The sequence below is a fragment of the Cylas formicarius genome, unplaced genomic scaffold (genome assembly GCF_029955315.1).
Source record: "Cylas formicarius isolate icCylForm1 unplaced genomic scaffold, icCylForm1.1 PGA_scaffold_2__14_contigs__length_35257938, whole genome shotgun sequence".
Taxonomy (NCBI): Eukaryota; Metazoa; Arthropoda; class Insecta; order Coleoptera; family Brentidae; genus Cylas; species Cylas formicarius.
The window spans coordinates 25,740,940-25,761,571 of NW_026844319.1; the positions used below are offsets into that span (position 1 = coordinate 25,740,940).

Genomic DNA, 20,632 nt, shown 5'->3' on the forward strand with positions numbered 1-20,632 from the left:
TTCCTTCGTAACAAAAAAATTACGGTAGGACACCATTAAACTACGTTAATTTGCCGTTTAGGGACATTTTAATTCGCAGAACATCGCAAAGCGCTCGACGATTATAATTTTTAAATTTCGCTTAATGGAATTTTCGAAAATTATATGCGATAATGTAAAAGAGGCGAAATTACAACATCCTGTAGCAGTCGCACGTCGTATATTTCCAAGATAATATCGCACCCCGACATGTGGCTAGTATGGATTGCAATTTTTTAATTGGCCACGTCCTAGTTAGTAACTTATCGATAAATATCCATAATGTGTAAAATGCGCGTACATTAAAATAACTGCAGGGTCGATTAAAAAGAAACATGCATCAACCTATAAGTGAGATCCGAATTTAATACCTACTTAAAGGAATATGCATCATAAAAGCTCCAAGGCGATGATACAATCATACCATCATCACACCAAACTGGTGACTAAAGTGTCCTTTATCAAGATTGTTGCATAATATATTATTAAAAGCAGCCCAACAATTGTTTGCATTCAACATATTTTTGATAAATGAAATTCAAATATTTTATATTAATAATAAATAATAAAATTATAATAGTGAATCGAAATCTCTGATACAAACAGCAAGTATTATTAATTTGGTTATATTAAAAATGTGCATAGCTGAATCCTATAAAATGGTGGCATATTTAATAGTCAGTAAAGCTTAAAATTACATAAATCAAATTTCCGTTGACAATATATCTGTAGAATGACAAATTTGGGCAAATAATTTTTAACAAATACTATAACAATACTTTCAAATTGAGTATTTTTGTTTCTTTTATTATTGTATGTTATTTTATATTGTATTATACATTATACTAATGTTACTTTACTTTCTTTTACATTCTTTTTCCGACTTGGTGACGTTCTGACACGTGGTAAAGGAGAAATAAAGTCATTTTACGTATAATGGAATGGTTTTCCATCATTTTCTTAAGGCAAAGGAAATTGCGTTTTTATTATGTTCACTATGAATTAGAAGACAGTTTTCCACTTTTATTCTAGCAGGATCTTAATGTTATAAATGCAAATACTTTTCGGTAGAAGGTGTATATCATAAATTCTTAATTAAAAAGGCTCCTATTCTTCGTAATTTGCCACTTTGTTTAAATTATAAAACTTATTTCTAGGTCGGCTTATTTGACGCAGTAAAGGGTTATCACAGAATTGAGTTGCTCACGACAAACTTGGAATGGATGATTGGTTAAGAGAAATTTAAGGTTATGACGAAATTCATTCCCGCTGTCCCTGCTCCCGAAAGATCACGTGGTAATTTTGGCACTAACACAATTGAAGTAAAAAAAAAATAAATAAATTTTAAATCTTCCTCACAACATAATCATTTTTCAAATGATGTTCTATAAAATGCTTCAATTGTAATAATGAAATTTTCAGAAGAATGACAGTTACGAAAGAGCAATAGTCAATAATAATGAACACTGGAACCCGTCCTTTGAAATTAGCATTCGGATAGAAAGGGCTGATAAATTTATTTGCAGTCATGATCTAAGATTACAACTTAGAATTATATTTCTTTGCTGTTCTTCTCTATGGTATATACGCTTGGACATCATTTGGAATGTGCGTGTTGGATGAAAAATATAAGAAACGGTAACATACTCCTTCGAATGAACAAGAAAATGGAAAATCGAAAGAGTACTTTTTTCACACAATGAGAAAAATACGGATTCTTTCATTTTGATTATGCAGGGAAAAATTGCCATTAAATGTGCTCCGCGTAGAAGAAGAATTTTTTGACGGAAAAACCTGCTAGAATTGTATATTATAACATTCAATTGTATCACACTTTTATAAATTCTATATCTTTATATAGAGATGTCGCTATCTGCCGGATAAAAATTCCACTTGAGTAATCACTGCGAATCAAGCAATTTTTCTTTTTTATAATTTGCCAAACGGTTGAGGTGCTTTTTTGCCGCGAAAAAGTAAATCGCTCGACGAAAAATTCCCCGAATTAAGCGAAAATCACTTCCACTCAATCAAATTACATTACGAAAACCGTTTTATTGAATAGGGGGTCCACAGCGTGGCGCTGTCAAAGCAAAGCTGGGGGCATTATTACGTCTTTCGGCAAAAAATCCAATCTTGCCGCAACTCCAAATTGAGAATTAGCGTTTTCCATCTCAATTATGGATCCCTCCGCGTCGAGGTGCGTGCTGCGGGTTTCCCGGGCGACGCCTAGGTTGCTTGGCGTCCCGGTGCCGACGCCGGGCCCAATCGGCGCCCTTCCAGAAAAATCTCCGATAAATAAAAGAAACATGGCTGCTGGGAAAAAAGGGCGTCGGCCGTCGATGGCGTCTTAAAAAAAGCTCCGGCGTCGTCATGGCGACGCTCGTCGTCGAATGGCGTCGTTCTAAGGGCGAACGCCGGGACCCCCGTTCGGATGATTCAGAAATTCTTTTGTCTACATTGCGATCTATTTTCTTTTTTTCGATGTTTAGTTTAATTGGGCTTTCGCTATTTTCGAAGCAGTTTGTATCATATTATTTGGGATTTAATTCCTTGAATGCTTACTCGTTTCGGGTTAAATTTACATTAAAAAGGCGATGACGTTTTTTTATCCCCTTTGCCGAATTTTTCTTGTCGAAAATACAAATGAAGCCGTCGTCCCAGCTTCTGAACGACTGTCTTCATTTTATTTTTTTATCTACTGGAAATTGAACAATAAGCACAAATAAAAGAATGAGAAAATAAGCTAAGTTGCAGATAAAGAAGTGGCATATCTCATATTAAAATTCGAAATTTAGAGCCATTCGTACATTATAAAATGCTTCTAAAAAACTATTTCTTTCAAGCTGTGAATTTGTGTGTAATTTGTTGTACTTCTAGTGTTATTTGCCAAAAAATGTTTACTACATGTGTAGATATGTGTCATAGGCACTGTATACCACTTTTTTTATTATTTATTGAATATATAATAATTGTTAGTTTGCCATTTTACTGAATAACGTTTCGTTCTACTCCCTACCTCAAAAATAGCTATTTAACGTTAATTAATTTATTTACTTATCTGAAATCTGATTTCGAAAATTTTACAAAAAAAGTACCGGTTTTAAAAAGTGTTTGTTCCAACTAGGGTGCTATTTGAAAAAACTAGGTTATCCTAGAAAATTAATAGTTCATTACATTAAATGTGATTTGCCATAACACAAGTAAAGAAAAATCTCATTTACAATTTTTTCCATTATCAGGTGACCCGGTAAATTATGATGGTCACAGCCTCCTACAGACAAGTTTCAAAAATTAAATAAACAATTAAAAAAACAAAAAAAAAAGAAAAACCCGCTCTATCCTATGTAGAATAATCTCCTGAATCCAAAAATGCAAAAAAAATTAGATTGTGCCATTAAAAATTCGAAAGTTACTGTCATTTTCGCTCAAACCGGAAGTGACTACATATTGTCACTCTTATAATATTAGCTTGTGAAACTGTTTATATTGATATTCAAATGTGCCCACTGATAATGTTTTTAAACAAAATATAAGTATTATAAGTGAAACACCTTTCATAGGAGAATATACCATTTGGATGCAGTTGTTGACGCGAGATTTAAATCTTAACTAAGAATTAAAAATTAGCCCAAAATTCCTGCTCTGATTGGAATATGGAACATCGTTGTCGCCGATTTTGATTTTAATGTTTTAAAATAATAAACAATAACAAAAATTTGGATGACGTTGCATTTATTAACAAGTTATGTCTTTCAGCAAAACGCCCCGGATATATTAAGTCCTCGTTAATATAAAGTTGAGCGATATTTATGTCTTTCAGGAAGTATATAGTTTTGGTTAGTTTTTAGTTTTATGTAAATTGAAAATAATAACGGTGCTCAAAATTGACTCCCGTGGTCCTCCACAAATTTGTTTACTTAGCAGCGACACACCAACATTTGTCTCTACATACTGTACTCTCTTCTCTAAATAGTTTTTAAATAGTTTTTAATTAATTTAATCGAATAAGGGTGAAAACCAATATAAATCAAAATTGCTGTTACTAATTCAGGATTTTGTAGATTAAATGCTTTGGGTACATTTTCGCAAAACAACACGAATACATTCTCTGACATGACCGTCAGAATTGACAAACGTCAAAATTCAAAGCGTGGGAAATATCTCCGAAAACATCCGATTGCTCCCAAACCCGTGCGGTAAAATCCCGGAAATGTCCGAATTGGCTGGGAAAAGAAATTGCCGAGGTAAAGTGACGCTTCCGGCACGCTAGATCGGTGCGTATTTAGGTATTTTACAGACGGGAGTAGAAAAACTTTTTAAGTCACTCGTTTATTAAACACTCGCTCCGCTCGTGTCAAATAAACTCATGAGTCAAATGCCGTTTACCGCACTTGTTGCATAATATACTATTCCAGATTAATTTGATTTGACCAGGTTGTTTAGTAGCTTAACTGTCAATTTAAGATACGGTATATAATATTATAGCAAATTTTACTTTTAACAAGTGTCTGCTTTACTTGGCGTCCTTGGATAAATAATTGTTCTATGTATCGTGGTTCTAGGTATATCACAATAAGTACTATATTATCCTGAAAACTTTTAACCCTAGCATTTTTTTAAAAGAATTGTAATTGTACCGTATGGATAATTTGGTAACGAACTCTAATTAGCTCCGATGTTCTATTTTTTTTATTGCTATTGATCGCTTTGACGTGGTTAAAATAACTCTTTAACTTCTGTTATCGGCGTAATGTCAGTTGCAGGGAACGGAGGAAATTGAATTTTGCAGGTGGCTGTTTGGCAGTCCTTTAAGAATTGTAGTACGTATTATAACCTAGCATAAAAAAACTCTGACAACAAGAAATTAACTGACATCTCGGAACGTTCTAAATTCATTCGGTCTCAATTTTTATTGCTTATGTCTCTCAGAACATAGTGGAACTTCTTAAAATATAAAGTTGTATTAACTGTTTCATTAGTTCAAGAGTTTATTGTGTTTTAACTAGCTTTTCTTGGAAGGCATAATTTTTCCTTATAACATAAGTATATCAATATATTATTTGGAACAATATGTATTTGTTTATGAAATTTCCACGTATAGGCAGAAAAACTTATAACTGGTATCCAAGTTTTGTCCATTTCAAAAATGAATATTGCAGTAATAAGTGACGAGGTAACAATCAGATAAATAAAATTAGTATCACTCCTGAGAAAATTTATCCTAGACGAAATAAATGTCCTAAATTTGAAAAATGCACCATTTTTCAACTGATATTTCGTGATTTTCTATGAAAATACATTATTATTATTCCCCCTGGTCAAAGTAGATAAAAAATATCTCCAGCAGTTTTTCGTGGACAATTATTTTTTGTAGATTTTTTTTTCCAAAAATTCTCATACTGCGTGTGATATCATACTTGACTGCGTGTGTTCAAACTTCAGCTTCACAAGAAAAGTAAAGAAGAACATTTATCCGGACATTTTAAAATCGCAAGATTAGAACAAAAAATTCACATGATTCCCATATAATCGAAATGAAAAGTGTTCGAAGATTTAAATGTCGGAAACGATTCAACTGGCAGGAATAAACCATAAAGATGGCGTTTAACAATACATTTTTATGATTTATAGTTCCTTATTTTAAACATTTTTATCAGAAACGCAATTGTAAATATTCCTCAAGTAAATCCATTCGCATTTTGACTTGTACTGTAAATTAAAATAATATGTGTTCAACAAATGTTTCGGCAAACGTAAGTTATCACAAAGTAACAGTGAAAATAAAAATTAATTTTAAAAAAATTGATAATTTCTAAAAGGTGCAAAAATGAATTCTTGTCCCTTGCACATTTGGGAAATATTAGTGTGAATGTTCCATCGCACATCAAAGTACTAAATATATGCACTCCACAATGTGGCTATTAAAATACAATTTATTTACCGGTTTGCAAAACCTCGGTTGAAAATGGTTTGGTTGCTGATCGCTTGACATTCTCCGCATGGCTGTATTTACAACTAGAAAGAAGATCGGTCTTGAAATTGCTACATTTATGTTATCTTTTTACCGACTACAATATTCCGTACCACATTGATTAGACAAATCCTTTTATATTGATTAATAAAATTACCTGTTGTGCTTGCATTTGGAAATCAGATACTTTTGAGGTGTCTCTTTATATCAGTTAAAATAATCACCTTAAAATATCCAAACATATATAGCAACCACTTACGCACTATTTACTGCCAGGGAAGTAAAAATGTTATTATTAAAGCAAATATATTTATGTTAAATAACGCGAATTCTAAAACACAGCGGTGCATAAATAGTTGTCGTTTGTTGCGTCTGTGAAATAAATGTGAAACCCATTGGCTGAACCCACTGTTGCACAAACCATTCTATCGTCAAAAGAATGGAGAAAACGAGTGGATTTTAATGGAGGCATTCGTTTGTAGTTGACTTTTTTTTAGTCCCTTTTTGAAAGCTCGACTGTTTTATCTATTTATTTTAATTCACAAAGCATTAATTACAGATGAAATAATTGCATATATGCGTGTAATAAAAGCTAACAATATAATATAAATAGGAGAGTATATTCAGCGCGTTTCATATAACATGCGTTAACTGGAGAGTCGTCATGAAAGAAAAGATAGAAAGTTCATAGAAATGCTTAATTTCCAAAATATGGGGCGTATATATTTTCCAGATTATTAAGATCATTATGTTAAACAATTTTTTGTCTGACTTTGTTGAAATTTGGCAAAAGATGTACTTCACCGACTTTACAATTTCGAATTTTCGTATCTTGCCTCGTTTTCGAGCGAACCAATAAAAATCTTGAAAGTTGTCATTTTATGAACATTTATCTTAAGCCCTCCTGGACCTGCGCTAATATTATTCTTTTTTTTTGAATGGCGAATCTCCCGCCGAATGTCCTTTTCCTCTGTTCTGTGTTTTATTCTAAGTCTGCAACTATTCGAAAAATTTATTCTCCGATGGTGGCGCTGCTAGCAGTAGACAAATGTGGCGGTTTGGGATAATTTCATGTTTTTTTTTTACTCCCTTCTGTAAAATACCTATTATACTTTATCACGTGAGTTTCTTATCCCACGGATCCGAGCCCCTGTACCCAAAACCTAACGGTCTTAAAAAAGGATAATATGCAACACATTTGGTAAACTTTTTAAGTTAAATGCCGTTTACCGCATTGTTGCTTAATACACAATTATATGTTACCTTTGAACCTTTGAACAATGCACCTGCTTAAAACGGCCATAAAACATTATTCGCGGCTGCTATCCGTTTTTGTGATCTGTGGTTTGCGAAAAATTACGCTGAACAACATCTTAGGATGAAATCCATTTCTATCGTCTTTAAAGTGTAATGTGATAATGTAGAGTAAAAGTTTTTATGGGATCCACTTTTAATAAATATTTAAAGTTCAATTAATTATTTTCAAGCTGGTTCGTCGGTAACTTGCAAATATATTGCTAAAGTATGTTAAAGATTATTTTTTTTACATCAAAAGTTATTACTAGGAAACTCGCTATTTAATGTTTCTTGAGTGATATTTATCAACAGACCAGTTTGTTTTATGTTTGGCTGTTGAACATTCGGAAGAATCCATAAAGGCACTGATTCTCCAACGATAGCAGATTCAAATGAGTCCATCCTTAGTTTAATAGCATATTAAATTTAAATCTGAATTTGGGATAAAATAAGAAATCATAATAACATTGCTACCTTAACGGTTGTTTATTTTACAACACAGACAAAATACAATACGTAATGCTAGCCGAGAAAAACAAACCGACTAAAAGAAGGGAAGATAAAATAAAATAAAATAAAATTGAAGTCGCTTTTAGCCTTGGCTTTAAAGTTAGTCTGTGGTTGTTGAATAATGAGTTTTTCCGCTGAATCGTAGTTACTTTATAATTTAGTTGTAATACTGATCTGAGGGATACTGTCGGTCAAGTTGAAATATAACTTTCAGGATTCTTTTCTGAATAACCTCTAATGGTTTGAGATTACTTTTATATGCACCGCTCCAGCCGACAATGCCTTATACCGTATAGTAACAGTGACACGACCAATGCAAAGTATAATGGAAGATTTTCTTTTATTGAGTTTCTTTTTCACTTTTTTGTTCGTATTTTTCGAAACTGACGCAAATTTTAACGTTTTTTTCTTGTAAACAATTGCCTTTTCGAAAATCATACGTCCTGATACCGCGCCGACAGTCAGAAGTCTGTCGCTTCAGATTTTCTTTCGGGCCGGGCATGAAATATGAATCGACGATAAAACGTGATTACGCGGACCTAATTCGGCGTGGCCTATAAATTAAATTAATAGGCGAACATTTTATATTTCATTTCCCCTGCCCGGTGCGGTGCTGTCTTGTTTGGGGCCTTATTTATGGCCCCGAAAAAAGTCCCCCGCACGCCATAAACGCGCTATAGGGGAGCGGCAGTAAATTTGAAAACCATCGTTCACAACTATGTTGTATAAAGACGTTCCTCGCTTATATAGCGTTCTTCCTAAGTTCAGTTTTCTTTTTTTAACAGCTTATGGAACTTTTTCGAATTTCGTATTTTCCGTAACTGAAAAACGTTATTGATGTTGCTTAAAAATTGTCAAAATGTGAAATGTCAAAATGTAAAAATTATAAAGCAAAAAATATTTTTTTCTATTGGCAAGTGTCATTACACCCGGTGGCGAGCCCCTTCGGACATTTTCGGTACTTTGGTTACTGATTTTGGGGGGATCACATGTTCTCCATTGTTATCACCATGATAGCAGTAATTGTATTCATTTTCGTATGTTTTGCAACAATATACTGAAAACTTCTTGCATAATATAATAACTTAAACCTAGACCTTGTGTCTTTACAGCGATATTATATCTGCCGAAGTTCCTATACCCTTGATACTGATGTCTGTTAGGTTTTTCACGAGGTTTGTCAATTTTTCACTATAATATAGATCAAGGTGTTACAGTAGTTAAGCTAAAAAATGGCAGTACGCGGAGATGTGTTATTCTAAATATAATTGAAACTGATCCGACACATCAGCACGAGAAAAATTGCTAAGCAGCTCAAAGTAAGTCACAGCTAGGGATAAGGATGTTATGTCCAAAAATTTTTCACGTGGAAATCATGTTCAACTGACAATTTGTTAATTTTAATACATTGTTGCTTAGTTTTTGTAAAACTACCTACTCGTTTAGAAAACTACGAGACTTTCGTGGTGTTTGATTGGTGTAACACTAGCGAAGAATTAACATAAGGTAAGTGTCGGACTAAATATTTTATGGAAGGCAAAAAGTTGATGTCTGGTTTCCTGCGAAGTAATCTTCATTTATCTACTATCCAAAATCACATTCAAAAATTTGAAAAACTAACGTCGACATAGGAAAACCATCAAACTTTTCTGCCAACTACTGTAATAAATCTATCAGCCCACCAATTTTCGGAAACGGAAAAATTAGTTCTTTCAAAAGGTTCCAGCTTCGTCCATGCCCCACGTATTATCCCAAAAGAGGAAATCATTTCAAATATCGAGTCTATCTTAAACAAACTGTCATCTCAAGCAGCTAATGAAATTAGATTTGAAACCGCAAAAATCCTTAAAAAATCAAAACCTCCTAAATACAATATTGCAAAGCCTGAACGCATCGCCCTAAAATCTCTAAAATCCAATCCAGACATCGTAATCCTACAAAAAGATAAAATTTTAAAAAAATACGGTAGTCATGGACACAAATGAATATCAGGAAAAGATTCAAGATATTCTTACAGACGGATCATATCGTCAACTTAAAAATGATTCTACGTCATCTTTGGATCGCTTCCTTAAATCTGTTATTAATTCTTCTCTTCTGTCACAGAGTCAGTCAATTTTATAACATGTTGTATATGCCTAATATTTTTACTTTTTGCAATATTTCCTTTTATATCACAAAGAATGTGCTTCAGTGCTAGCACGCTGCCTCCTTGGATGCGGATTTTGTTGTTGACTACTGTAATAATTGAAATATCGACTGGCTCTTAAGGAGAGGCCTAAAAAAGGATTTACCAACACCTTAGAATATATGGAACCTTAAAGAAAGAAAAAGATAGATGAGGAGCAACTTAAAATTTTGTTGCATTTAGCAGAGACCCCTGAAGATTCAACACGGAATACGTCTTTAGATCTAGATATCAAAAGAACAGCGCTTCAAACGTTCCTTCAAATAAACTACTGCAAGTCCTATAAATTCTGTCCAGTTCAGAAATTAGAGAGACCTTGTCTACACTTACTAATATTATTTGGACAGATGATTAAAATTTTTATTTCGAAAAATATCCATTACTGAAGCAATAAAAATAATAATTAGAACGTATGGAAGTTACAAGATCAGGTAGAACTTCTGTCAAAGTATGGTGCTTTTAAATATTATACATCTATTGAAAATGAAGAGCTTCAAAGGGAACAACGAAATTTAATTTGGCAGCAGGATTCCGCTCCTTATCCTGAGTGTTCGAAGTTTTTTTGGGAGCGCGAACATTGAAGATGCCAAGTGAGATTTTGGCGAAACGTCTACAGGATTCCAGTCGGAGTTCAACAAGCGAACGGATGATATCCCGGAATATTTTTTCAACATATTTTTCAATCCGTGAACCAATACGCTTCCGAATGAAGAAACTGGCAAATATTATACGTCCTCCAAACGTCATTTTTCGAATTAAAAATTAAAAATGGCTAAAACGGTTAGAAATAAGGTATAGGACATTCTACAACTAATATACTAGGTGTTCCATTTAAAATAAGAAAGTTGATATTCGCCCAAGAAAAATTGAACACCCTGTATATACAAAATTACAATAAATTAAAGATTAGTAATATTTTAATTAACATTTGTATTTAACTTTACCCATTAACTAATTGCTTTTAATATGATTTTGATAACAGTGACCCCTTCTGATTTGAGATTATTAAGTTAAAATTAAACTAGAAAATGAAGATTTTTAATTTACAAATGAAGCCAAATACTTACGTGTGCTAATGACAGGTTCATTGAGATATAGTGACCGTACTTCTAATTTATGGAAAAAGACTTATTTATTCCTCAAAATTTATTAAATTTTATATAAATTTTTATATAAATATTACTGTTTATTACTAATATTTTTATTATAATATGCTTGAAATTGATATTCTTCCTTCATGTTCAGCGCAAGCGTTGCTTGGGTGATAACGATATAACTGTTACATTAGAAACACGTAAATTAATTCAGTATTGAAAAATATGTTAACTATGAGAGTCTACATTAGTATCACTCCTATCACTAGACGCTGAGCTCCCCGTCAATGTATTAATGTTCGTATGTATTTATTACAAAGCGAAAAATCAAAAACTCGTTCTGGTCGAGATATAACTTTTTAAAATTTTCCATTCCATCCTTCCATTATCGTCCTTCGTAATTCACGGAAAAGTGAATATTCAAATTTTCCGCCCCGGGAGTAGAGTGACGTTTTTTTTGCCAGATACGAGACTGGGGGAGACGGCGAAGAACACGAAACAGCCCAGCCGTAATTAAAAAACTTTTGGTTGTCGTGAACAAATAAGAAACTCGTATAAAAGGGTGGCGAAGTGAGGGAAAACGAAACGCCAATGTTTCCAAACTTATTCACCGTTTCGTTTTATCAGTGGAAAATTTATTGCTTAAATAATTAGAAGCGCCGGAGCGGAATTGTGTGTGTGAGCTGTGCTTTGTTCTGCATTGAAATGAAAGTAATGATATTGATGCGTCGGAGTTTCATCTAAGGAAATCATGGAAAAAGTGTATACTTGTTTCGTGCTTCTACACTTTTCGCAGGTGTATTTAATAGCTTTAAAACCAGATAATGAAATTTTACACTAACAACTCGAAATAATTTCGGAAACATGAATAATAATGAATAATGATCGGTACATAATTACATTTTTTAAAGTAGGGAGTAGAAAAGTTAATTGATGTTGGCCGACATTGTTTATGTTGTTAATAAAATAAATCCATTAAATAAATGATATACATTCCTGTTTCTATGACGAGTCAAAATATTATTGTCTTTGAACTTACCCTTGCAATATTATCTATACGGTAAATTTAACACAGCACGTAGCGCCTTTTTTGGTATAACCAAAATAATTTCGCTGCTGCACCCATAAAACTAAACACACTAATTTTTTCTTATTGTATATGCTTAAAATATTTTTTTTTTCTAAATACTTGCAAGAAGCTAATGTTACCGATATCGACAATCTGGTAAACATATTAAGCTATTATGCTTTTAAATTTGAAGCTTTGAAGAATGTGTAGGGAAATAATTTGCTTATATTTCATCGTACGTTTTAACATGCTTATATGAGTATTAGGAAAAATGTATGACACATATGTATATTTATGCACTAAATGTGAGGTAATTTACAAAAAAAAATGTTATCATATTAAAGATATGAAAAAGGTAAGGTCTTAAAAAAAGGTTTCTTGCCGTCAATCTTAAATCTAGATTTTTTAGTAGCAGTTCTGTAGCCTGAGGAATTTTTTTTCCGCTACTTTTATAGGCTTTTCCTAAACATATGATCTTGGTCTAGCAGAATATTATATAATATATTATATATAATATATATTATGTAAATATATAAATATATAAAAAAGTATTGAACCAACCCTGCTCTTGTGAGAAGTTAGCTATGGAGTAAAGTTTGAGAACAATACTTTATTTTTTACCGCAAAGAAGTTAATAGATTTAAGTATTTTTTTTGTTTTTAATTATGGCTTGCTTAAAGTCATATCAATTGCTACTATGCCAACATTTATTCTACTTCGCATTGCTGTTTTCTTTAATTCCCGTGCCGATTTATATCCTAACCAAGTAATTTAAGACATGTAAACACTCGACCTGCTAATTAACGACCTAGTATATTAGCTACACCAAAAAAATGTAAAATTTAATGAATTCCGGTAAAGAGAATTGATTTTTAATACGCGAACGTTAAAAGGACCTAGCGGCAGAATAGGCTTGCGGGTTACAGCGGTTGTGTAAATATGGCGAAGGGGTGAGCGGGGCGTGGTCGGAAAGGGCGGAGCAATAAACGACTGCCGAACGAATCCCGGGAATCGCAATCGGAACCCTTCGCGATGCCTGATTAACCCCTAAGTGGACCGGGAGCGACAAAGCCGCAACGAACTTCAGGAGGTTTTCCAGCGAAAAATGTTACTAAGAATTTCACAAATCGGCTTTTCGAAAGTATTCCACACGCTCCATATTAGAGGCACGTTAGCAAAATTAATTCTGCCGAAGGTTAAGATAAGTTCTAACGTCGTTTCTACATATGGTGGATGCGCCGGGTAAATATTACCTTTTTGCGTCATTGGATTGGAGAAATAAATTATTTATAACAGCATAACAAAAATGTAAAGGTAAAGGTTCGCTTCATTTTCCTTAGTACCGGCTGCTTATTGCTTCCACGTCCGCGTGGATTAACCGACAAAGATATATCACATAACAGCTTTATTAACGGTCTGAGACAGTATCGGGAGTGCTGGACATCGTCGAGGTTTTCTATGGATACAGGATACACAGAATAATATTTTTGTGTATTCAAAGCAAATAACAAATTAAGATCATTATACGTTAATTCACTATTTTGCTAATATTTCGTGAAACATTACTCCTAAAATAATAAATATTTCTTTTTTTAACAATAACCATACAATGAATGAACGCTTACGCCAATACAAATCGAAATCATGTTTTATAGGCTGGAATATTTATAATATAATTATCAAAATTTGAATATTCTTTAGTTATAGTCGCGCACGCCAATGTTTTATTGTCCACTTGGGAATTATTTTCTCCCACCTTCCGTGGTTACCATAGAAACCATCCAATTTTAGGCTTCACCTCACTCTATTCCATTGCCATAATCTTAATACGGGGAATTTTACTAATTACTAATGCGGTCTCTTTTTGCCGACGTATTTGGTAATATCACCTCTGTGGTAAATGCTTATCTAACCGAAATTCTGTCTCCTGCGCCTGCGCGTAGCCGGAAAACGGTGGAATTCTAAACGTTCCTCGTGACAGTATTGCTGACAGTATTTGAAAATATTAATCAACTAAACTTTTAATGCATTGACGTTTATAAGTTACTAAAAATTGCCAAATTAAAACACTTGTTTTTACTGGCTGCTTTTACTTTAACTTGCAACAATCAAACGCATATTGTGTTTGATTTAGATCAAAAATGATCAAAAAATATTTTCGTGTTCTCAAGAGATTTATCATTTTTTGAATTGTAACGCCTGAGTCCGTTCCTTGACAAACCTACCATTTGCAGAAATCAAGCCACTATAAAACGGTAAGCGTTCGTAACATTTTATGACTGATGCGATTTTCCTGAACCTGAGTCTTGCCAAGCTACCATTGAAAATGCCGATCGATGTTGGGTCGGGTGAAAAAGTCTTACAAAATGACTGTGAGTAACACTGATCTTCAGAGGGCACCCTGATTTGATTTTCGCTTTGGTTCCTTTTTAGACATTTCGGATAGCTTTTTTAAATAATATAATTTAAGATGTAAAAAAAATATATATCGAATACTTTTAAGCCAATTCGCAAGTCTAATGCAAAGTTAAATCATGCATGAGGGCTGCCTTAGACGCATGTGGCACAGGCCATCACAGATCTACTTCTTTTTCTGTTTACTTCACATTTAAGCCAGCATCAAGGAAACCAGCAGTGGCAGATGAAAGAACATTTTATTTTAAAATTCGTAACTTGTTCGACATTGTGGTGGATAGACAGTGCTTTTTAATACCAATACCAAAATGGTGGATTGTGCAGTCAGATCTATTCTTATATTATATACGGAAAATGCTATTTTGGTTTGTTTTTTTTTTTAAGTTATGTATTCAGGTCCTCCAACTAAACGATAGGATAATAAATCACGCAACTGTTGGTATGGCGGAAATTGTCATTACGAAACATTTTTTTTCTTCAAGGGTTCAATTATTTGACATATGATTTGACGTAGACAGTATAGACTCTGTAAGAAGTGTGGGTAGGTTATTGAAGTTTCCCTATTTACTTTTTAATTTTTTTTTTAAATATTTTGTTGTGAGTGAATTAATATGGAAGTCAATATGAATGTGACCCCTAGTGACTCAGCGCTTGCACAAGCACTCAAAAATTCGTATACGAATATCTGACTATAAAACTCGCATTTCCAAGGAAAACTGGAACGAAGCTCTTAGTGTCTAATTGTTATTTTGCACCAAATAAAAATTTAGTTCCGTTTAAGTTTTATCTGACACGTTTGGTTAACGCGCACCATTTTAGTTGTTTTAATAACGTAACAATATTTTTCCTTCGTTGGTGGTTGAAAAAATTTGAACTCTCTCCTTGCATCCCAAGCAAAAAAGCTGTGTTAAATTTAATAAAATATTTCGAAACTAAAAAACAATTAAAATTCGCCGAAGGGCAGTAGTAAGTAGTTATAAATATTTATATACAAGGTGATCCAAATTATAATGGGGAAATTTGAACAGGGTATTCGGCAGATAAAAATAAGTAAAAAAGTTCGTATAAACTTACTTCATTTTTTTTTCTAGATTTTGTTTTCACCTTTATTGGGTATTATTGCCACTTAAAAAAATCACAGCATAGCATTTTGATTTTGACTTTTTGGAATGGAACTATTATTAACACCATTATTGCAGCCCTCCATAATAAGGCATCTTGGAGTGTTACTCGAAATTAAGTTGACTTACAAACATCATGTTGCATTTATTGTGTCTAGATCACTTCAGATTTTGGACCTTATTAAGCGTTCTACAGTGGACTTCCAGAGTGTTCCATTTCTCAGATTACTATTTTGCTCTCTGGTGCGTCCACACCTGGATTATTGTTCCCGTGTGTGGTCACGTCCACATACAGGCCATAGAAAGAGTGCAGCATAGGTATATAGCATTTAAGGAGCACCAAGGACTTGAGGACGTTGATTACTCTGAATTGGAAAACTCGCTCCAACTTACAAATCTTCAGATTCGTCGCATGCGGAGGGATCTCACCATTTTTTATAATCTACTGCATTCCCATGGACCTGAGCTGTTATGCAAGATTGGGCTTCTCGTTCCCCCCTGCCAGACCAGAATAAACCACTCCTTCCAGGTGGAGTTCCATCGTTGTGTCATGTTTGTCATATTAAAGTAAGGTCTTCATCAGTCTATTTCATTATGTTTTAATTTTAATTTTGTTTTATTTTATTTTGTTTATGTGAATCATATTTTATATTGGGCGGTTGCCCTGTTGATAAATAAATAAATAAATTAAATAATAAAAAAATTATTATGCTAATTTATTAATTATTCCGCTAAACTATTTTTATCTGCTCAATATTCTGTTAAAGTTTCTCCATTATAATTCAGACCACCATGTATACTCCTACTGAAATAGTTTTTAAAATGTAAGCAGAGAAAGCAAAATATCAAAGATTTAAGAGAAAATGATGTGTCTCTGGAAAATCTCATAGCAAAATGTAGAACATGTTATCTTTTTGTGTACCATAATATTTTTAAATGTTAAAATATTTTAATGGTTTGAAATCTGTTCTTCGATTTCTTTTGATAGTCTCCTTCTTCTTTAGTGATTTTATTTGAACCATTGGTGATTACAGCATCTCAAAATTTCTAAACCTAGTTTTATAGTTACTGTAACTAACATAGTTTTGTTACAAATTTGTAACTACAACATTAATATTTGTGAATAATATTTACAATATAAAAACAAATAACACAAAAATAAACAAAATAGTTATTTCAATAAAGTAGATCTGGTCATTGGGAGCTACCAAATGCAATGAAAAAAGAGTTAGAACTTGAAGCCGTTTTCAATTCCATCTATTAGATATAAAGCATTTCTTAAAATTCTGTTAATTAGTTCAGGTTTATTAAAAAACGGGGATCATTATAAACACAATACACAACATATGCAACAAAAAAAATCAGTTTGTGGTGTTGCCAGAAAACGTTTCTTAGTCATCTAAAGCACCACTAAACACCAGATCAATAGCAGCCTGCAAATCACCTTGTGCAGCAGCAAGGGCTCTTAGATTCCTACTTTCTTCTTGCAGTCCCAACTCCCGCATTTGCCTAAGCTGAGAGGCGAACCTTGAGGGAGTCACTGGCAAAGCCTGCTGTAACATTTCTGCGGTTATGCGAGCACTCGTTGGCGGGGTGGAGGCGGCGTGTGCTAAGGCGGCAGCCAGTTGGGCCGCTGTGATAGCTCCCTGAGCAGCTCCAGAACTGTCCCCTTCCATATCGTCATCATCGTCAGAAAGAGCGTCTAGTGAATATGAGTAACCCGAAGAACTGGGAGTTGCAGCCAAAGATGTTGAGGCGGCATTGGGTGTTGTACTGCAGTGGAAATCAGTTGCTATAAATCGAGCAGCTTCTAACAAATGGGGGTGCTTTTCCCCAATCTGTAATAGTATGTATGATTAATTACATATTTTGAACTCTTTAAATAAACATACTTGCCAGACAGCTTTGGGATCCTCCATTTGTAAAATTAGATCAGGTTTCGAAATGAAGGAGATAGCAATGGGATCATTTTCTAGACCTGGAACAGCAGCAATAACTTTATCAACTTCATCAATGTTTTCTAGTCTCTGCAATATATAAACACATATAATTTAACACCAATCAACAATAAATCAACAATTGATACAAACATGTAATGTAGTCCTAAATCCTGAAGACATTTTGAAGTTTCTAAAACTACTGACTATCTCTTGAACTTCAGCTTCAGTGATCTTCTTCCTGGGAGGAGGTGAGACAACTTTTGGTTTTTCTGTTAGGTGAATTGTTACCCCAGATGTTATCCCATAAGACAAAAGATTGTTGCAATCTTCAAGAATCACACCACAATAAGAGAGATCTGAAATTGAATAAACTTTAGATACCTATGGAGTATTTGCATATTGCATACTCATAGTATCTGTTGATGTATGCTCTAACGTTTTGCATAAGTGGATCTTTAAATCTTTAACTTTACTTTCCAAATCAACATCTTCAATTTTAACCCGATGAAACTTTTCCGCGTTCCATAGTCCTACGAAGACGCTTTGAGACATTTTGGAGCACAAATATAATTTTTAAATATATATGTATATATAGAAAACCTGCTGATACTGATCTACCTAAAATTATAGATAAACTGTAATATAATGACAACTCTATAAAAAAGTAAGGTTAGGGATATAACTAGCCCAAGCCGACCAACATTACAGCGTTTAAAATAAGCACAGACCAAGAACTGAAACGTCCACTGAATTTTTGAGCCCAGGCGCGTTAGGGGGATCATGTTCTACAACGCAACAAAACCAAAATTTCTGATTTTGTAACTATAAAAGGAAATTTTTCCTTCAGGCATTCTTTGGCCGACATGTTTTCGTTTTTGCAACAGATCAAACTGTTGTAGTTCAAAAGTAATATACTAAACTAAATTTTTAAATGACCGAATTTTTGGAACGTGGTGACCTTCGCTCTAGATAATGCACATTTCTGCTCTTTTTGATGAACTGCGCAGTGCCCTTTTAATTTTTTCAAAATCAGCATTTTCTAAAAATAACGCAATGGAAGCGGTGGACCTATTTTATATTTACGTTTACTTCTTTTTGATTTACCCACCTTGGGCACAGATAAGATTTGTAAATAAATCAGTTTTACTATTATTCGAATAATTGTAATAAGTATTTTTTATGTGTTATAAGATTTTTTATAATTTATGGAACTCTAATTCCATACTTAGTACATGGCAATACTGTCTAATTGTTCATCATAAAAACTACTTATCCATGTAAATGTCAAGATGATTCATTCAATCAAGTCATAAGATTCCAACATTCAAAATAACTCCATTGAGTTTTTCAAAAAATTGTTATCATTTTTAAGTAATAGTTTCGTGTTTATCAATAGAATAAAATATAAATCTAAATTAATTGTTTTTAGGATCAGGTAACTGTCAATTCAAGTCACAGGCTAATGGATTTTGTGAAACGCTTTTTTGGCTTTAAAGGTAGTGATTCCCATAATTATCAATATCCGCATCAATTTAATGAAGATTTTAAAAGTCTTTTTGACAATTTTGAAGAGAGCGCAAATGTACCAAAAGGGTTTGATGCAATAAGGGACCCATTCGAAATGCATAAATATTTTGAGGAACAAATGGATCATATTCTTCGTAACTTTGGACTTCATGATTTTGGAACTAATTTTCGTCTGTTTCGCACTCCAGCGCTCGATGAAGGTGAATATGATCAAAATTCAGATTTAAGGGAACATTTTTTAAAAAAAGGATACAAAGTTGAACCAACCATAAAGAAACAAGACACTGACCTTGACGCCGATTTACAAGCGGGAAATTTAGATTTATTCCTAGATAACAATAAAATATCTAAAAAATTACCTCCTTTTAAAGAACAGGGAACACCACATTTCTTTCAACAATCTGTCAGTGTAAAAAGCATTAGAAAGCCTGATGGTACTATTGAAATTCAGCAAACAATTAAGAGTAATGATGGTGCTGAAGAAACCACTATCACCCAGCGAAAGGGCAACAAAGAATATTCTGTGATTACAAGAAAAGACAAACATGGACAGGAAGAAGTTGTAGAAAATTTACTTAATATGGAAGACGCTGACAAAGAAAAGTTTCTTTCTAGAATTACCCCGTCCATTAGTGATAATCCCAGCAACCTCTATGATAGATTTTTTGGGAAGACATCATAAACTATTACAATATTATAAACACAATGTAGTTGACTAATATCAACATTTAGCCTAATAGAAATTTTTTGATTTAAGGAAAGTTTTTTTACATTATGTAATTTTAATTCTTATTATTGAGCCCCAGTTTAAGAATAATTATATATTTGTTTATATATATTATTTGTTTATATAGAGCCAAAGAAAAAAAGTTTGAACCCAAAAGAAAAGATGATTGCATCCATCGTTGTTGATTTTCTTTAGTTTAGCGCCCTCAGTGACGTCACACAAGGATGATAAACAGCACTACTATTTGCGGCGTAGAGTACTCTCGGTCCAAAGATTTGATATTACAGGTAGATTTATTACAACAGAACGAACTAACGGCATCTTAAGAGATATTTTTCTCCAGGATGACGTAGTTTTTCTTCTAATAAAACTGTTTCTTTTTATATATTAAACTATAAACATTATAATGTAAAGATTTCTTCAGTACGAAATTCAAGATAGAAGGAAGGATGATTATTCAAAACAAATATATTGAAAACCATTAATTTTTTTTTTCTCTTCAATTTTTGTAACGGTCAAAGAAGACATGTTAGTTATATTTCTTTTTAAACGTGACCAGAAGGATGTCGGTAATAGGGGAATGATCATAGTAATATGCCTAACATTTGTGAAAAGAAGTTTCCCTCCTTTTCTTTTTTTCAAAAAAAATAGCGTCACTAACTTTAAATCTTATGGCGGAATGATCCTAGCAGTCTTGGCCAACGGAAGTAAAAGAAGAAGAAGAACGATTTTTTTTGGTATCGGTCAGAATCGTTT

The 20,632-nt window shown here is 33.2% G+C and overlaps 2 protein-coding genes across 2 annotated transcripts; one reads left to right on the forward strand and one right to left on the reverse strand.

Moving 5' to 3' along the window:
• Positions 1–16,683: 16,683 nt before the first annotated feature.
• LOC132698595 (ubiquitin-like protein 7) lies at positions 16,684–18,645 on the reverse strand. Its single transcript, XM_060664783.1, has 4 exons — positions 18,030–18,645; positions 17,773–17,978; positions 17,575–17,709; positions 16,684–17,520 (listed from the first exon to the last, which is right to left on the reverse strand). Exons 1-4 carry the CDS (start codon positions 18,172–18,174, stop codon positions 17,074–17,076), a joined length of 933 nt encoding a protein of 310 aa, XP_060520766.1. The 5' UTR covers positions 18,175–18,645; the 3' UTR covers positions 16,684–17,073.
• Positions 18,646–18,856: 211 nt separating this feature from the next.
• LOC132698189 (uncharacterized) lies at positions 18,857–20,041 on the forward strand. Its single transcript, XM_060664124.1, has 2 exons — positions 18,857–18,993; positions 19,052–20,041. Exon 2 carries the CDS (start codon positions 19,085–19,087, stop codon positions 19,829–19,831), a length of 747 nt encoding a protein of 248 aa, XP_060520107.1. The 5' UTR covers positions 18,857–18,993; positions 19,052–19,084; the 3' UTR covers positions 19,832–20,041.
• The last annotated feature ends 591 nt before the right edge of the window (positions 20,042–20,632 follow it).